Below are 19,915 nucleotides of genomic sequence, written 5' to 3'. Positions count from 1 at the left end.
ATTTATCTTACGTTTACCCCTGCAGCTCTCTCACAATTAATTTCTGTTCCTGTTGGAAATGCAACTTTCCCAGCCATTTTAACAAAGAAAACAGTTTGAGGGGAATCAGCTGCTACAATCTCAGCCTTTGGTTTCCACAATGATTCCCCTGTGGCTTCAGAGGGAAGGGCCTTGCCAAGCCCCGTTTGTCTTCCTCCTCCTCTACCCCCCCCCCCACTTTTAACTTTCTCATGTGTTCAGATCTCTTTGGCCTCTCCCTTCCTCTTCCTCTGGCTCCCCAGCTGTGCCCTGTTGCTCTTTCCTTTCTTGGTAGTTTCATTTTCTCAACAAAGCATCCTGGCACATCTGTCCCAAGTTTCAACAAGGCCACCTCCTGCCATCACCTTCTGATCACCCATCCTAGAGGTACAGGCATCCACCTCACAAGGGCATGTCAGTTCCCAGAGCCAGGCTTTCAGCTTGCTAGCAACTCCTTCACATTCTGAACCTCTAGCAGCTGCTTGCAAGCTTCTTGTTCATGGGTGTTTCACTGTGCAGGGAAGCAAGTGGACTAAGGTAAAGTTAGCGAAGAAGCAGAAACCCTTGTGTGAAACTACTAAAGCTCGACTGTGCAAAATGTATGCTACAACATATTTCTGAGGCAGCATTAAAGGAAACACTTATTTCCTTGAACAACAGCAGCAAACCCTAATATTGAGACCACTAGGCAGTGGTTCCTAATTAGCTAAGTACTGCAGACCCCATTTTTTGAAAGCCAAGCTATGACACCTCCCTTACTTTTGAAATTTTTGATATCTCTGTGGTAGTTTTTGTTAGATGAATGGTACTACTGAACCGCTTGGTAGGTTATGCAGACCCTCTGGGGTCCACAGACCACCAGTTGGGAACCACTGCCCAAGAGAATACTTTGACTTCTTCCCACCAACACCCCCTTCTCCCTCCCTGATTCTTGAACCCTCCTGACTCCAGTGATTGAGACTCTCCATTTCTCATATGCCCCATTTTGTCTGTGTCAGCCCTTTCAAAGGCTAGGGGATAAAGGCTGTGGTTCTGGAAAGGTGTGTGTGCATGTGTGTGCGTGTGTGCGTGTGTGTGTAGGCCAACTATATACAGTTTCTTATTTTAACAACAGAAATCTTTGGCATCCTTAGTTATCCTTGGGTGCAACATGTATTGCCCTGCCTTGACACTTGGTTCTTGGGCTGGACCTTAATAACAACAACAATTTTATTATTTATATCCCACCCATCTGGCTGGGTTGCCCCTTCTAGATGTTGTACTACAACTCACATCATTTCTGACCATTGGCTCTGCTAGTTGATGCAGATAGGAGTTGGAGTCCAACAACATAAGGAGGGCCATGGGTGCCCCACCCTTGAAATAAATGTTTCACGACTGGCAGGGCAATTCATTTATGCCACCATGTGTTCTCAGTAGCAAAGGTGAAAGCCAAAGAACAGCAATAAAAACAAGAGGCAGTGTAACAAAACAGACAACCACTCCTGCATTGTTCTGAGCAACCCTGTTGCCATCCACCAATCATAATGTTGGTGGTGAATGACATCCCCACATTAGAAAAGCAATTAAGCCATTAATCAACGTGTGATGATAAAATGTCCTGATGATGTCACTAAATGCAATGCTCACACCTCTCCCTATGCACAATGTTAAGTCAGAAAGAAGTGCTCTCAGTGCTTCCCCCCTGTAAAGACTACTGTGAGACAACCAGCAGGAAAGCACCAATATACACTGGCAGCCATAGGCTGCAGGCCTCCCCTCAGGCAAGGGGTGACCTTTCCCACCAACCCCAAAAACCAGGACTGACAAATATCACTTTTGGCAGGGAAAAAGATGGTCAGATAGCAAGGGAGGAAGTGCCATTTCAATCAGCAGCCAGACAACTCCATTTTGCAGTAGCCAATGTGTGTCTCTACTAACATCATGAGGATATCTTGTAACAATGTGTGAAGAGGAGAGCTATGGTTTTTCCTGGAACACATGTTCTCTTTCACAAGATTGAGTTTCATAAGAATATGGATTTATGGAGTGGTGATGCCATCCAATAACTGAAAATATGGCAGTGAAATCAAGTGACAAACATCTTATGCCCTCAGAACCCAGATACTATTAAATATAGAAAATGAATGTGTGTGTTTTTTATATAAAGGAACAGACATAAATGATTGTCCAGTGTGTAAATCTATGTACCACTAACTGTGAAAGCGATAACATTGTGTTTTTAAAATTTATTTATAATTAACAATAAATTGACAAAATATGTCAATGCAAGCTATGTATTTTAAGGGGTGTTTATATTTTAAAAATCCTGGTGGTGTTATATATCTATACATGCAGATATATAATAAGCTGAGCAGTTGCCTTATGCTGACTGTCAGATACAGAGCTGGCCCACCCATGATGTGAGGTGATGCACCCACCTCAGGTGGTGGAACTGAAATGAGGCAGTTCTCTGCCCACCCCACCACTGCCACTACAGAGAGGGAGGCATTCTGGAGCACAACATTGCCACATGTCTTCCCTGCCCCTGGGTGGAAAAGTCAAGTGAGTGGCAACTTTTGGAGGAGCGCCTCAGCTCCTGCTGAGTTTGGAGAGAACTGGAGCTTGGTGGCAGCGGAAGTGGGGCATGGTGGGAGGAACCAGGGGTTGGCAATTCCTGTTTATCCTCAGGTAGTGAAATGGGATAAGCTGTCCCTGCTCAGATAACTAGTCCATGCCTAGCCAAGCATTTTCTTCATGGGCTGCCAGCAGTTTCCAGACATTCCCATTCTCCAGCTGGCAGCAGTTCCTAGGCAGAGATCTGTAAGTGGGAAATTATGGAGACTGAACCTGAAACCTTATCCAGGCAATGAATGGGTGCTTCCAGGGGCTTTTATTGCTTGCTGCCTCCATACATCTGAAAAATCAGCAGCAGCTCTGAACATTCTACCTGCTACGGTAAGTCACTGGGAAATATGAGGCTTTGTTTTAACTGGAAAAAAAATTTACACATGCACTATGTAGCTAATTGCTCCCAAAGTGCAAAGTGATGATTTGACCATTGATGAAAGAGAGTGCCCACATTGGATTCCTTTCCAACAAGAAAGAAGGTACAGTATAGGGAAGGGCTTCCTACATTTCTGGAAAAGAGTTCCTATTGCATACATAACCAAGGACCCAGATATATGGAGTATTACCGTAATTTGCTCTTCCCAGCTTCTGAGGAATCTACACATCTACACATGGCATAAACCTCTATACCCACCTGGAACAGCCTTCATGTAAATAGTTGGCCCTAAAGATATAAAAATAAACATAAAATATATTCAATATAACCAGCAACTTGAAACATTCTGATCATAAAGCAAATATGAATTTTGGCCACGATCCAGCACAGCACTTAAATCTATGTTGCACAGTGACCATATGCGACACATCTAATCATATTGTATCATTTTGGCAAGAGACTGTACCAAACAATCATTTTCTGCACGTTGCATTTGCAACCACTAATTTTTTTTGAACTGCATTCTAATATGTTTTGTGACTCACTGCCAGCTTGGGAGATGTGGCAGTCCACAAACAATACAAATTATTAGGATGCTCCAATTCAAAGGGAGATTCCCTCCAAAGCGGGATTTCAGTCAAAGCCTCTTTCCATATGTTTGCTGGAAATGTCGAGTGGGGTGGCCACTTGGGTTGGCCCACTCATGTATAAATAAACCTTTGGCAGAAGCTCTGATAGACATGTCTGAAGAGAGGAGCTTTAACAGATTTCCCTCTGAGAGGTAATGGAAACCTGTATGTAACAGCTACACCATACATTTAAAACACATGGCTGCACACCCGAATCTCGGGAACTGTAGTTTACTCCCCACCTGGAGACTGACACAAGAGCGTGAAACATTCATTGGGTCCCTTGCAGACATAAGCCCTGGCGCAATTATTACAATTGCAACTATTATAATCCGGCCATGAATAAACTGCCTCTGGTTTAATATTTAAACTTGCGACTCCTATTTTGACTTCGTTGCCCAGCATAGCTGTCAACTTTTCCCTTTTCTTGCGAGGAATCCTATTCGGAAGAATGGAATTTCTCTTAAAAAAGGGAAAAGTTGACAGCTATGTTGCCCAGTAGCACCAATTAAAATCGTGCAACGAGACAACTGAAGCAGTCTTCCTTGAAGGGACCATGGACACTCCGCGACAGGGAGCCAGTCGGACGAATCCAAAACACCAGCGGGAGACGCCTCGTTGCAAGGAGCGAGGCTCGGCGGGAGGGAGCACGAAACGGGCCACCCTCGAGCCCGTGGAGTCGCCGAAGCCCGCCGCTGCTGACCAATTGGGAACGAGCAGAGCCGTCTTCAGAAGATTGCCCCGCCCTCCGAGCCTGCGTTTCCCCTCCGTCCCCTTCTAATGGTCGCGTCCGTGGCCTGGAAACCTTTGGTGGGAAGCGCCACTTTGTCGGAAAGGGTGCGGATTCTTTTGAAAGGAAAGGTATTTTTTAGCCTCTCTCCCGCGGTTCTCCCGGGCTCGTCAGAATGAGCAGGAAAACCCGTGAACTCCTCTAGTCCGTCTATCCACGTAAATGTAGATCCTTGTAGGAAATGTACGCTGTGAACCTACATATTATTATAAAGCCGGTTCCTGGAGAAAGGGGAGGGCGGAGAGCTTTGTGGATTTTTATTTTTTACTTGAATGCTATCCCGCTTCATAGCTCCTGCTCTTATCCGCATTCTAAGCAGTTAGCTGAAAATACTGGCACGTTTTTGATTGGTCAGAGATCATTTGTCAAATCGTGTTTTTTGCAACGTTTCTGAACAGAAATTGAGCCCTGTTTAAAAGGGTGCTTCACAAACGGCAGGGGCTGGGACTAAGTACAGTGAGGGGGGAAAGTATTTGATCCCTTGCTAAATTTGCGCGTTTGCCCCCTAACGAAGAAATGACCAGTCCATAATTTTAATGGTAGGTTTACTGTAGCTGTGAGAGACAGAATAGCAACAGGAAAAACCCCAGAAACCCAGAAGACAAAAGTCAGAGATTAATGTGCATTAGAATGAATGAAATATTTGATCCCTTTGCAAAAGACGACTTAGTACTCTGTGGCAAAACCCTTGTTTCCTTATTTCCTCAGTCCACTGGACCATTGTAACCTCAAGAAGGGGGTAGCAACGTTAAGTCTTTTGCAGCATAAGCAGCAGAGTCTTGTGGCACCTTGAAAGATTATCAGATTTAGAACTGCACAAACTTTCATGGACTGGAATCCACTGCATCACACCTCTACAAAAGCTGATGTCATAATAAATATATTAGGCTTTAATATGCCGCAGGGTTCTTGTTATTTTGGGACTAGTATAAAACTGTGTGATATACTCCATAGCATTAGTGGACAGTTTTGCTGGACAGACCTTACTCAACCATGAAACCCACCAAATCTTGAGCCTAGTATACCGTAATCTGACAGTAAAATGGGCTTGATCCCATGTATGCAGCCCTGTTCATTAGATGAAGAGTGCAGTACAAATGTGAAAAACTTTTTTTATAAAAAAAATCTTATTTCCTAATTTTATAAGGCATCGAATGTTCATATTTTTCAGTGCCAAACATTTTACAGTACTGTACATATATTGAAATGTGTTTTGTTGGTGGAGGTGCCTTCTCTATTCTGTGGAAGGGCAGAAATATTTCCACTTTGCCTTGATGTTTCCAACTGCAACACACACAACAAACACAAAAATCTGTGCAGGTTTTAAAAAATAATGTGTAGGTAAATTGCAAAGTTGGTTCACCAAACTATAAACAGCTAGAAACCTTTGGAAGTTGTTATTAGCGGCTATTTATATCATGCTTTGTATGATGAACTGTGAACTGGTAGTTTAATTGTACACATTATATATCAGTTTCAGACATTTCCTCTTTTACCTCTCCTCTGTGTGTTGGCCTATGACTGCAAGCAGTAAACATTTGATCATATCCATTCATCATAAGAGTGGCTCTGTTGTGCAATCATTATTGTTCTTTTTTGTTGTTGGATTGGAGAGGAGAGAGAGAGAGAGAAGAAAACATGCAGATTAAAGAGATGGAATAGTCTAAACTCAGTTCATATTAGGAAAAAGTATCAGAGCCCTTGCCTCTGATAAATTATGTATGCTCACTGGGATGGTTGAATGACCTCCCTCTTCCTTAGTATATCTGTATTATAGAGAATACAGATTCCTTCCCCACCAAAAAAGAAAAAAGACACAAAATATTAGAAGGCAATGGTAAGCAGGAATTTAATCTAAAATAAACCAGCAGCTAAAACATGTTATGGAAGATTTAAACAAAGGAACCATATCTACTAAAGTTTTCCTCATTTGATTTTTCAACAGTCAGGCTGGGGAGAACTGAAATGCCAAAATATTTTGAGAAAATATTGATCTCAGTCATGCTGTTGCTGTTTCCTAGAAGGGAAAAAAATCAAATACTTGTTCTTTCCATTGGTACTCTTTTATCAGAAATTAACTTTGGGGAATTATCAACCAAATTCTACTTGTCATGTGCAAAGTTCAAAGGAAGTTCAAAACCTAAGATGTTTTAAAGCAGGGTACGAAGGCCACTCTCTACTAGATTTTTTTAAAAGTACTTGTTGATCCATAAACTGTTCCAACATGAATGCCGTGGCTATCAAAGCAACAGGAGATTTGATTAATATTAATATTCTATGAATACAAAATCTCTGCATTCTGCCAGGACTGTCAAATACACAATATATTGATGTTGCCCCATGCTTTGGGTTGACTTTCTCTTCTTCACAAATGGTATCTTTTGCAGACACTGTTTGCAGATGTGTAGTTGGACATTGTGCAGTTTCATGTTGACCTTTTGTTCCACTCAAAGGAATGACTGGCTAATTGGTTGTGTTTTAGTTTAGAAAAGAAATTGTGCTTGCTTGCATACTCCATCTTCTCTTTACTTTGTTATTTAAACAGTGGTAGGCAGAGCTGCTGTAGTTTTGAAAGGGTCTTCAGGAAAGTCCTCTCCAGTGGGTCCCAGTCTGCATTGTTACACCTCTGGCCAGGGCTTATCTTGCAGCAACAACAGTGAGCGACCCTTTTAAGTCCCGCAAGAACCCTAGTGTACCATTGCTCTGAGGCATAGTAGGAAATTAAGAAGGCTGTCAGCCACTGCTAAGGAAGCCTGTAGCTGAGTGAAAAGGCATCCAGACTAATGGACCCTGCCAGGTGGCTTGGGTCCAAGAAACTGCCCCAAAGTGCCAGGTGCTGTCAATGAAGCTGAACGGATACCTCTTAAGCTTTATTTCCAGAAGAACCTATTCAATCATGTGCATGGGTGAGGTCCCCTATGCTAATCCCTTTTAAGATTATGGATTAAGAGCCCTCCATATCTTGTTCCACAATGGACAGATTTTTTTTTAAAGTATTCTTAGATTATTATTTTATTTTAAAAATCATTATATAAGAAAACCTTATTTTGTCTTTAGAATTTTATTTTCACCCCCTCCTTTCTCCTTCCACTTCTCATAACAGAACATGGTCAAAGCAAAGATTGCAGTCATTGGTGCAGGGCTCATTGGCCTCTCTACTGCTGTTTGCATTTCGGAATCTGTCTCAGACTGCAGCGTGACTGTCATTGCTGACAGGTTTACCCCCAATACAACAAGTGATGTAGCTGCTGGGATGCTCATTCCTCATATTTACCCAGGTGAGTGGAATTTCCTTCCTAAGATGCAAAATGTAAATAGGCATAGATTTTTACATTATGTATTTATTTGTTTTCCGCCCTTCTCCCTAAGATCCCGGGGTGGGTTACAACATTTAAAACATAATATTAAAAATGGTTTAAAGCAACTTACAACAATAAAAATAAGGTGGGTCCTAAACATATACGTCTCAAGTGTCAAAAGCGAAGGTAAAGAGGTGCGTCTTCAGCATCCTCCAGATGATTTTCTGTATTTACTATCAGCTCCCAAAACGGGCTTCAGAGAGGGGTAACTGTGGTTTTCAGGGCTGATTCCATGACAAGTGGATCAGTGCACCACAAGCAACAAAACACTGAAGTGGTTGCTGTGAAATAAGTGCTGCTGTTGCCAAATTGAGGTGCATGTACAGTTGACTCATAGCTTACACACATTTAACTTGTGCAAATCCAGCTTTATGTGCTTGGCCAAAAAGGATCCCTCCCACCACTGCACTCACCTTGGGAGCGTGTTCAGAGATGCAGGGAGAGTGTGTTTCATTCACGATTTTGGCTTTATGCATTATCCCTGGAACATAACCACCACATAAGTTTAGCATCAACTGTACATCTCTCAATATCTCTCTCTCTCTCTCTCTCTCTCTCTTTACAGTAGTTCTATAAGGAAAAAAAGTAGCAAATCTAAAATATTACACATTGAACTTGCACCCAATCAATAAGCTACTAACATTCTTTGTAATATTGCCAGGCTAGGGTCCTTCCAAAACTCCATCCGAAGAGCCTTGTACACAGCGCCTGTCATAGTACCCCTATTGCTGCATGCAAGACTCTTCCCTGTTCTGGACTCTGTATGTACACTTTGCTTCCAGGCAGAAATATTTGCATTGTTTATTTGGCCATGTTACATACATCATAGAAGCTGGAAAATATATCCATTCAACTACATATGAAGGTAGTCAGTATTTTACAGGAAGAAGCAGCAATCACTTTGCAAGACTAGATTACAAATCAAACTACCGTCAAGCTCCATTGTATTCTAGATGTTTTGCTGAGTATGGAGAATAGAGATATGAAACTATAAATTTAAAACATCATTTAAAATGTGTTTTCTTTCTGCTGTGCAGACACGCCGGTTCATCAACAGAAGCAGTGGTTTAAGGAGACCTTTGACTACCTGTCAGTAATCTGTAATTCCTCAGAAGCTTCAGAGGCTGGGATTCATTTGGTCTCTGGGTAAATAAGGAAGGCTGTACTATGCTTACTAAAAGCAGAGGAATAGGCAAGCTTGTTGGCCAAGCAGAGTCCAAGGCACATAAAGCAGTGAAGGTCTGGACAGTGCCTGTGTGACTGTCTGGGTAGGAACCCAATGTACACTGACTGGAGGAAGAAAGGTGGGCTATAAATACAATAAACACATAAAAATGCATGCATTGGAATTGTAATCTATGGCCATGTTTTAGAAAGGGAGAGAGACAAAACCAATATGCGCTCATGAATTACTAGTATTACGGAATACTGTGTCCGGTTCTGGGCGCCACAATTTAAGATGGACATTTACAAGCAGGAACACGTGCAGAGGAGGGCATGATCAAGGGTCTGGAAACCAAGCCTTATGAGGAACAGTTGAAGGAGCTAGGTATGTTTAGCCTGAAAAAGAGGAGTCTGAGAGGAGATATGATAGCTACCTTCAAATATCTAAAACGGTGTCACATGGAGGAAGTTGGTTTTCTCCTTCTGTGGAGGGTAGGACCTGAACCAATGGCTTCAAGTTACAAGAAAGGAAATTCTGACCAAACATCAGGAAGAACTTTCTCACAGTAAGAGCTGTTCAACAGTGGAACAAACTCCCTAGGGAGGTGGTAGACTCTCCTTCATTGGAGATTTTTAACGGAGCTTGAATGGCCATCTGTCATGGATGCTTTACTTGAGATTCCTGCATTGCAGGGGGTTGAGCTAGATGACTGTTGGGGTCCCTTCCAACTCTATGATTCTATGATGATGATGATGACGATTTAAATTTCTATACCACCCTTCATCCGAATATCACAAGGTGGTTTGCAATAAAAAAACATGCCATACATGCCATAATAACAAACAAACAAAATTACTCCCCCCCCCCCATGCAATTCTATGAAAATAACATCCTAAATGGAACCCTTGGGATATGCTGTTCCCAGTGTGGTATCTGTTTCCCCCCACTGTCACATAAGCACATGTTTTAGTATCATATGAATGAATGGTAGAAATTTATTTGGGACGTCTCCCAATGGCTATTCATCATGGTGGCTGTTTAACAGCTTTGTATTAAAAGCAGGAGAGCAACAGCAGGAGAGGACTGTTACCACTAAGCCCAGCTTGTGGACTTTACAAAGGCCCTAGTTTGGTTATGGGGGAAATTCATCTTAGGAACAGGTGTAACAGGTGCACGAAACTACCCCCCCCCCCAAAAAAAAACACACACCCCCAACCACAATTATATGAAATAATTTTGTTCTTAGATAATGATTTTCCAATAAATGTAGCAGAACAGAATGGCTGTGTGTTTTACGTTCTTCCCCCCCTTTCATGTCTATGAGCTGGCAGATCTTTAAAACCATTCCTGAAGAGAAGCCTCCATTCTGGTCTGATGTGGTTCTGGGGTTTCGCTCGATGACTGAACAGGAAATGAAGAAATTTCCGCAGCACAAATGTGGTCAGGCCTTTACTACACTGAAGTGTGACTGCCCACCCTATTTGCTTTGGCTGGAGAAAAGGTATGAGTGTTTGGATGGACACCTTGCTATAACAAATGAAAGAACCGTCTTATTGGATAAGACCAAGACCCTTCTATCTGAGCATCCTGCCCCCACCAGCAGCCAGACAGATGCCTCTGCATGCTCACAAGCAGAATGCGATGGTCCTTTGTCTGGTCAGGGATGATGGGGATTGTAGGACAACAGCTTCCCTGTCCCAGCTTTCAACACACTGCCATTTTCTTATTGTGGTGATGTGATGCAAAGTGAAACAAAGACCAAATGTTAAGAAAGTGCTCCCTGGTTGTAATGCAATGGCACTTCTATTCTTACACCATGTTACAACATGGGCTGGTAGTTCTTGCTTCAAAGCAATCACACGCTGAGTGCTCTTTATTCTTCCAGTGTGCTCTTCTGACATATGAGCAACCTCACGGGGAACTCATGCCTTGTCATGTTTCATTTTTTAAACAGTCCTGAAAGTGGTACCGACGCTCAACTAAATTGCAGAATCCATTTAGTATCTGTCAGGCAGGCCTGTGGGCAAAGGCCTCTGCTGCCCCTCATTTCTGTCTTACACTCTTGTAATTTCCCAAAGGAGCTGCCTGATCCTCAGAGCGAGTCATTGGCACAAAACTCAAATAAATGCTGTTTTGCTGATAGGCCCGTTTGAAGGATGGTGTCCAAGTAGCTGAAACAAATGATTAAGATTTCTTCCACTGAGTGGGTCAGAAGGAAGTGTCTATTAGATGTGTAATTTATTGTGTACCCTCAAGTGCCCTGAGCACTATTTATGGTGCTGTTCATCAAAAGATACAAAAAGAGAATCAATCATAAGCACTTGGCTGGAACCCACGAGCCACTTCTGCAGGCAAGAAGAGTTTTGATTGGGGCACGTCGGCTACTTTTCAACTGTCACAACAAACTTAAGAAACATTGAATTGGGAGTGACCTCAAAGCCACTTCCAATTCAGGAGATGCAGCTGCAGCATAAATGATGAGCAGCCAGCCAGCCTCTTCTTCAGACCAAAGGAATTAAGAGTCTACCACCTTCTGATGCATTCAGTTCCACGGCAGCATAATTTTCAGCTGCAGGGCAGCAGCTGAAGAAGGAGCAAAAAGGGTTTTCGTGTGTGTGTGTTTCTTTGTGGCTGATTAGCTGCTCTCCCTGTGCAAAGGTCAGAGGGGGCAGGGTTTCTGTTGAGGCAGGTGATTAGCTGTGGGAGGAGCTTATCAGAGCTTGCAGGGCAGCGGCGCACGCAGTTTGATCCATCTTTTAGATTTAGGGTCTCAAACGTTTGTTGGGGGAGACCTAGGTTTTGGGGGGGGGGAGTTATTTGTCCTGTCTTCATGCTTTTTATGATGGAGGACCGCTGTAGCCACCCCCAACGACACGTTCTCAAGATGGAGGGTGAGGGAACAGCTGCAGTCGCCTGCGGTTCCTGCACAATGTTTGCCATCTTGCCAAAGGTTGCAGGCAGCTTTACCTGCAGCAATTCCATGTTGATTGCCCTCTTAGAAGACAAAGTCCAGCAACTGGAGGAACGTGTAGCTACGCTCCAAAGAATTAGAGAGCTGGAGCTTTTCTTGGAAGCAACAGAGCACACCGTCTCCACCAAGGAGGAGACAGGGGACTCCCCTGAGAAGGAGGCTAGTTCACCAACACAGGAGCCAGATATATGGAGAAACGTGACTCAAAGAAGTAGGAGGCCCAGGGTTCGCTCTGATTGTTTAGAAATACACAATCGCTTTGAGTTCCTCTCCCCTAGCATGGAAGACGAAGAGCAGACTCCATTTGAGGATCTCTCCCTCATTACAGTCTATCAGGTATATGAAGACGAGCAGCAAAGTCTGTCCTCAGGGAATGTGCAGGCGACCTTGGAACGGACAGCTCACGGAAGAACCCCGACCAGACCTAAGAGGAGGCGTGTAGTGGTGATAGGGGATTCCCTACTGAGGGGAACAGAAGCAGTGATCTGTGGGCCTGACAAGATGTCTCAGGAAGTGTGCTGTCTCCCCGGGGCTAAGATCCAAGATGCAACTGAACGACTGCAAGGAATCATAAAGCCCACTGACAAATACCCCTTCCTCTTGGTTCATATGGGAACCAATGACACTGCAAGCAATAGCCTCCAGAAGATCAAAAGAGACTACGAGGCTCTGGGCAGGAAATTGAAGCAATTAAATGCACAAATTGTCATCTCATCTGTCCTCCCAGTTGAACGACGTGGCCCAGGGAGAGAGGGAAAAATAGTGGAAGTGAACAGCTGGCTTCGCAAATGGTGTAAACAGGAACGGTTTGGATTCTTAGATCACGGACTGCAGTTTCTTGAAGATGGACTTCTGGCAAGCAATGGGCTGCACCTCACAACGGTTGGGAGGAATGTTTTTGCCAAAAATCTCAGAAACCTCATCAGGAGGGCTTCAAACTGGCTAATGTGGGGGAGGGAGACAGTGCTCCTGAAGGTAGGAGTCTATCAATTGATGATGATGATCATCCAAATGTCATAGACCAAATGGAGCAAACAGCATGCAGACCTAGTGGTGGGAGGAAAAAATCCTTAAATAAGAGACACGGGGGAATGATTAATGGACTTCAATGTCTGTACACTAATGCACAAAGCATGGGAAATAAACAAGATGAGCTTGAGCTCTTGGTACAGCAAACTAAATATGACATAATAGGCATCACTGAAACCTGGTGGGATAAGTCCCACGATTGGAATGTAATAATGGAGGGATACAATCTATTTCAGAGAAACAGACCAGACAAGAAAGGAGGAGGAGTGGCGTTATATGTCAGGGATGTGTATACCTGTGAAGAGATCCAAGATTTAGAACCTCAAAGCCAAAGTGAGAGCATTTGGGTCAAAATTAAGGGAGAGAAGAATAACTGTGACCTCATTGTGGGAGTTTACTATAGATCCCCAAACCAAACGGAGGACATAAATGATGCCTTCCTGGAACAGATGGCCAAGCATGCAAAAGGAAGGGAGATAGTAGTAATGGGGGACTTCAATTACCCGGATATTTGTTGGATGTCAAAATCAGCCAAGAGCATAAGGTCAAACAGATTCCTCACTGGCCTTGCAGACAACCTCATTGTTCTTTACTATGCTACCACTCAGTGGATTTGTAACTGGCTGACTGATCAAACCCAAGGGTGCTCATCAATAGTTCCTCTTCATCCTGGAGAAGAGTGACTAGTGGGGTGCCACAGGGTTCTGTCTTGGGCCCGGTCTTATTCAACATCTTTATCAACGACTTGGATGATGGACTCAAGGGCATCCTGATCAAATTTGCAGATGACACCAAACTGGGAGGGGTGGCTAACACCCCAGAGGACAGGATCACACTTCAAAACGACCTTGACAGATTAGAGAACTGGGCCAAAACAAGCAAGATGAATTTTAACAGGGAGAAATGTAAAGTATTGCACTTGGGCAAAAAAAATGAGAGGCACAAATACAAGATGGGTGACACCTGGCTTGAGAGCAGTACATGTGAAAAGGATCTAGGAGTCTTGGTTGACCACAAACTTGACATGAGCCAACAGTGTGACGCGGCAGCTAAAAAAGCCAATGCAATTCTGGGCTGCATCAATAGGAGTATAGCATCTAGATCAAGGAAAGTAATAGTGCCACTGTATTCTGCTCTGGTCAGACCTCACCTGGAGTACTGTGTCCAGTTCTGGGTACCACAGTTCAAGGAGGACACTGACAAACTGGAACGTGTCCAGAGGAGGACAACCAAAATGGTCAAAGGCCTGGAAACGATGCCTTATGAGGAACGGCTAAGGGCATGTTTAGCCTGGAGAAGAGGAGGTTAAGGGGTGATATGATAGCCATGTTCAAATATATAAAAGGATGTCACATAGAGGAGGGAGAAAGGTTGTTTTCTGCTGCTCCAGAGAAGCGGACACAGGGCAATGGATCCAAACTACAAGAAAGAAGATTCCACCTAAACTTTAGGAAGAACTTCCTGACAGTAAGAGCTGTTCGACAGTGGAATTTGCTGCCAAGGAGTGTGGTGGAGTCTCCTTCTTTGGAGGTCTTTAAGCAGAGGCTTGACAACCATATGTCAGGAGTGCTCTGATGGTGTTTCCTGCTTGGCAGGGGGTTGGACTCGATGGCCCTTGTGGTCTCTTCCAACTCTATGATTCTATTCTATGATTCTATAAACATTGCAATAGCTTAAAAAAAAAACTAAAATGAAAAAAACCCTGGGAAAACAAAAACATCTTTGCCTCACAGTAAAATGATTGCCACTGAGACGGGGCATGTCCCATGAACAACTGATTTGTTGAAGGCACAAGAGGGTCATGATTTTTTAAAAAAGAATTGTGCCCACCTGTGAGGATGCATTGGTGCGGCACAGACAAGTGAGATTTCAGCATAAACCGAGGGCCAACTTAATGTCCATCAGCTCTTGTATTCTGCTTTAGCCTGACACTGGGATGTGTTATTATCTGGTAGAGGTAGATGGGAAATGTGCTTTTGCTTTTTCAAGGATGGGCACAATGAGCAGTTTCCTGTAATTTTGATCTATGTGTCCTTTTATTACCAGCCTAGCACATGTGTTTGCAACTGAACAGATGTTTTGTAAGAGCACAAAACACCCCTGGGAAATGCAGCCTCCCTCAAAGCTCTGTTCTCTGACTTTGTTCAGTGCATTTTTGATGATGATGATGATTTATAGTGTTTATAACCCGCACTTCAACCGGCAGGTTCACAGGCGGTGCACAATGTTATATTGATACTTTAATGTCAAACAAAACCAATAACGATAATAAAAACAACCAATCCATCTGCTGAAGATCAATTCATTAGCTCCAAAGACCTGAAGAAAAAAGTACACATCTTTATGTGATGGTGGGAGGCTGGTGATAGGGGGTGGGAAGCTTTCTCTTCCATGGGGGAGAGTTCCACAGTTGCAGAGCCACAAGAGAGAAGGTCTTGTTCTGTGCCATCATACCACGAACCACCACTGTCAATAGAGCTGCAGGCAGGGCCTTTCATATAAATCTCAAGGCCTGGGCTGGCAGACGGTGAGAGAGGAGCTCCTTCAAATTCCTGAGTCTCAATCTGTATAGGTCTTTACACACCACCTCCACCTCACATTGGGCAAACAGAGAGCAAACAGGCAGGCAGTGCAGCTCAGCTTCTTATGTAATACAGACTCGTGGGAATTAAAACACAGTGAGAATCATCAGTAGGATTGTGCAGGCAAGCTTCTGCTTTAAGTAGCAGAAGCTTGCACAGTGGGTTAAAAAACAAACAAAAAACTTCTGTTTTTCTGAATAGCAATCTCCAGCACCAAATCACGAACAGCTCTGAAAGCCTCCTCAGTTCCATAATTGACATGTGGATTGGTGGGCATCTGTGCAAGAAACAGAAGTCTAAAGTTCTTGTGGGTGCACAAAACTAATTGCATGATACTTTGGATCTTGACTCAGCACTTTTCCTGATCCCTGTAAAAACTGCTCTTTGCCGGAGAATGAAGGGGATCACTTAACCTGTGATTAGTTGTACATTTCCCACTTGTTCAGTCCTTTGTTATTCTTTCCAAATTGCATATTTTTCCTGCTTACATTGTAGAGTCATTGGGACTTGCCAAAACACGCACACAGCAGCCACACTTTTTGATTTTTAAAACAAAAAAAATTCCTTCCAGTAGCACCTTAAAGACCAACTAAGTCAGTTCTTGGTATGAGCTTTCGTGTGCATGCACACTTCTTCAGATACACTGAAACAGAAGTTTCCAGACCCTTCTATATAGTGAGAAGGTAGGGAGGGGTATTACTCAGAAGGGTGGTGGGAATGGGTGATAAGAAAGAAGATATCAGTCTGTACCTGTGCAAGTTTCTTGGTGAGGTTGATGGACTTCCATTTCATGCGGCTCAATGTGGTGCCTTCCATCCTGTTACAGATAGGTAGCCATGTTGGTCTGCCATAGTCAAAACAAAAAAAAATTCCTTCCAGTAGCACCTTAAAGACCAACTAAGTCAGTTCTTGGTATGAGCTTTCGTGTGCATGCACACTTCTTCAGATACACTGAAACAGAAGTTTCCAGACCCTTCTATATAGTGAGAAGGTGGGGAGGGGTATTACTCAGAAGGGTGGTGGGAATGGGTGATAAGAAAGAAGATATCAGTCTGTACCTGTGCAAGTTTCTTGGTGAGGTTGATGGACTTCCATTTCATGCGGCTCAATGTGGTGCCTTCCATCCAGTTACAGATAGGTAGCCGTGTTGGTCTGCCATAGTAAAAAAAAAAAAAAAAAATCCTTCCTTTTTGATTTTTGTTCCACTAACTTTACATAAATGAAGAAGTGTGTATCTGAAGAAGTGTGCATGTACACAAAAGCTTATACCAAGAACAAACTTAGTTGGTCTCTAAGGTGCTACTGGACATTTATTATTATTTTTTTATATTTCGACTGCGTCAGACCAACACGGCTACCTACCTGAATCTTTACATAAATGAGATATTCTACAATTTGAATGGATACTTTATCTCTAGACTGAACTGGTGGCTATGAACTGATAGCTGGAGGAGATAGGATATACTCAGCATTATGTCTATAAATGCATGCTTTAATTTTAATTGTTAATTGATTTTAACATTTATACCCCGCCCATCTGGCTGGGTTTCCCCAGTCACTCTGGGCAGCTCCCAACAGAACACTAAAACAGAATAAAACTTCAAACATTAAAAATTTCCCTAAACAAATGGATCCCATTTGACTTGTGTACACTTCTGTTCCATAAGGTTTTTCAATCTCTTCACTGATTTTTCTTCACAACAGTTTCTTTTTTAAAAAAAGTAGGATGAGATTATCTGGATTGCATATTGGAACCTTTCTGTTTTTTTCTTTCCATCTTTCTATTTCACACTAGTCAAAGACCATCTAAATTACCGTATTTTTTGCTCTATAAGACTCACTTTTTCTCTCCCAGAAAGTAAGGGGAAATGTGTGTGCGTCTTATGGAGCAAATACAGGCTGCTCAGCTATCCCTCTTGCTGTTCTGGCTTCTGGGATAGCTGTGCGAAGCCTCTTCAGGGCAGTGGGAGGAACACTCCCCCTGCCCTGAAGAGGTTTCTCACGGCTATCCCAGAAGCGATCCCTCTTGCTGTTCTGGCTTCTGAGATTCAGAATATTATTTTTTCTTGTTTTCCTCCTCCAAAAACTAGGTGTGTCTTATGGTCTGGTGCATCTTATAGGGCAAAAAATATGGCATCTTATATCCTTGGCCTGTGTAGCAGTCAGGCAAAACATTCACACTGATAGAGAATGATTTCACCTCTTGATTTTTTTTCCTTTGCAGGCTGAAAAGAAATGGGGGCCAGGTGCATGCTAGAAAAATCGAAGACCTATGGGAGCTGCGGAGTGACTATGACATCATAGTGAATTGCTCTGGCATTGGCTCCAAGAAGCTTGTGGGTGACCTCGAGATACACCCCGTCAGAGGTCAGGTTCTCAAGGTCAAGGCCCCTTGGGTAACACATTTCATTCGGGATGGCGATGGATTAACCTACATCTACCCAGGGATACACAACATAACGCTAGGTGGGACATGGCAAAAAGGCAACTGGAAGCTGTCTCCAGATCCCAGTACCAGCAAAGACATATTTGGCCGATGTTGTGCTCTTGAGCCATCCCTTCAGGCAGCTCAGGATATAAAAGTGAGGGTGGGCCTGAGGCCATCCAGGTCAGCCGTGAGAGTCCAGAAAGAGATACTGGTTCGAGGTAGTGGAAAGCTTCTGGTGGTGCACAATTATGGACATGGGGGCGGTGGATTTTCCGTGCACCAGGGTACAGCTAAGGAAGCAACCCAGCTGGTTAAAGAGTGCATTGCAGCCCTTGAAATGTCAAGGCATAAGGCAAAACTGTAGCCTGTAAGGTGAACATTCATATTCTCATCTCTCTCTCTCTCTCTCTCTCTCAGTAATGACTGATATAAATTGGATTAGTGTGTTAGTTCTGAAATCCGGTCAGGAAAAATGCCATTGGGTTGATTTACAGAGGCGTCTCTCTCTTTACAGCTGAGCACTTGATGGCCAGCAGGGGAATGTGAGAACTGGCTGAAAGGTGATGGGAGGAGAGGTTCTGTCTGCAGTGTTTAATCTGTAATGCAGCTGAATACAAAATATTGAGTCCCCAACCGTTGCAAAAAATTCTGTTGTGCAGCTCCATTTCACCAGCAGAGGGCAGCATTGGATCAGTCACCTATTTGAGCCCTATTCAAGTTGCTTGGGAATGAGGGCTGCTCTGCAGGGTATCACTGTCTTTAAAAACCAGGGATGGCTTGGATGGTTCAGAAGCTACAGCATTGCAGGAGTCTCCTACAAGGCCCTCAGTTGGTCCAGGCCAGACTTCTCCTAATATTTCCCAGAGCAACCTGCTGTCACTACCTACTCCTTTACATAGAGGAACCAGATTTTCCCTTTATTGGCTGCAATTCAAAATCAGTATGTGGAGTGAGATCTGCTAACTTGGAATCCCCCAGACCAGAATACATTCATAAATTTAAAAATGGTATATAATTTTGGATGGAAAGCCATTCAAGCAAGTGGACTTTTAATATAGAAAAACAAATAATTATGCTGTCATAACCTGGCATGCTTGTCTCTTCTCTTCAGCAGCTCTAACACCACTCTGACTCAGCTCACTGCTCTCCCTAACACTCTGCTAATTCCTCTTCTGCGTCATTCTCCACTCTCCAATGATTGCTATCAATTGACTCCGCCTGTCACTCACTCTGACTCCACCCAGCACCCCATACCAGTCCCTTGCTGCCAATCATTCTTCCGCTCATTCTTCTGTTCTGAACATCATCTTAATAAAGGATTTCCTCTGCAGAAGCCAACATACTTGTAAGAAGCACAGGGAGCAAGCCACAGGGGGGTTATTCAGCACATACTTCGCTGTAATGAAGACCAGCCTCCCATTTATTTCAGTGGGGCTTGTGGATAAAAAAAAAAAGGCAAGGGGCAGACTTTGCCAATGTGATGGATTGACTAATCGTCTCCTATTTTGAATGGGAAAAACTCTGCAGCTGTTTCTTTTTAGTGCATGTCTTTGTTCATGGTGGAAGCTTTCCCAATGATGGCTATTTATTTATGAAATTTATATCCTGCGCCTTCCTCCCAAGAAGCCCTGGATGGCTATGCAAAAGCCTTCCTTTGTGAACACACGAGCGGCATCTGCTATCCTCGAGCAAGTGCTGTGTGTGGCCGCAGTGCCAAAACGTCATCCTTCAAACTATAGAGCAGAACCATATATCATAAGCTGCAGACCGTGAAGCTGCAGGCAGTTGTAGATTACAGTTGCCGTTATCTTTTATGTTACTAGCTTGTTGCACGATGCTGCCAAATTCCTGGGCTTTAATAGTCAGACCATTACGCTGCCTGTAACTCTTTACAAGTAGCTCTGAGCAAAACTGCTCACCTTTCCTAATACAGAACAGTGCATTCCTTGCTATAGTCA

At 43.4% G+C, this 19,915-nt stretch overlaps 1 protein-coding gene across 3 annotated transcripts; it reads left to right on the top strand.

Annotated features, from left to right (window-relative positions):
- The first annotated feature begins 4,354 nt into the window (after positions 1 to 4,354).
- DDO (D-aspartate oxidase) lies at positions 4,355 to 19,041 on the top strand. 3 transcript variants are annotated; one of them, XM_081857322.1, is made up of 5 exons: positions 4,355 to 4,494; positions 7,527 to 7,701; positions 8,820 to 8,928; positions 10,272 to 10,448; positions 17,754 to 19,041. In XM_081857322.1, the coding sequence occupies exons 1-5, from the start codon at positions 4,414 to 4,416 to the stop codon at positions 18,319 to 18,321; spliced, it is 1,110 nt and encodes a 369-aa protein (XP_081713448.1). In that variant the 5' UTR covers positions 4,355 to 4,413; the 3' UTR covers positions 18,322 to 19,041. The 3 variants fall into 3 exon arrangements, with proteins under 3 accessions (XP_081713448.1, XP_081713450.1, XP_081713449.1); XM_081857324.1 differs by lacking the exon at positions 4,355 to 4,494 and adding an exon at positions 4,562 to 4,581; XM_081857323.1 differs by lacking the exon at positions 4,355 to 4,494 and adding an exon at positions 5,151 to 5,291.
- The last annotated feature ends 874 nt before the right edge of the window (positions 19,042 to 19,915 follow it).

Source organism: Podarcis erhardii (genome assembly GCF_964252035.2).
Source record: "Podarcis erhardii genome assembly, chromosome: 3".
Taxonomy (NCBI): domain Eukaryota; kingdom Metazoa; phylum Chordata; class Lepidosauria; order Squamata; family Lacertidae; genus Podarcis; species Podarcis erhardii.
This window is presented reverse-complemented; position numbering and strand designations above follow the sequence as displayed.

Coding starts and splice junctions, on each gene's coding strand:
- DDO (XM_081857322.1), top strand. CDS start 4,414: ATGGTCGCGTCCGTGGCCTGGAAACCTTTGGTGGGAAGCGCCACTTTG. Junction 4,495..7,526: donor GGATTCTTTTGAAAGGAAAG/GTATTTTTTAGC, acceptor TTCTCATAACAG/AACATGGTCAAAGCAAAGAT. Junction 8,929..10,271: donor GGGATTCATTTGGTCTCTGG/GTAAATAAGGAA, acceptor CATGTCTATGAG/CTGGCAGATCTTTAAAACCA.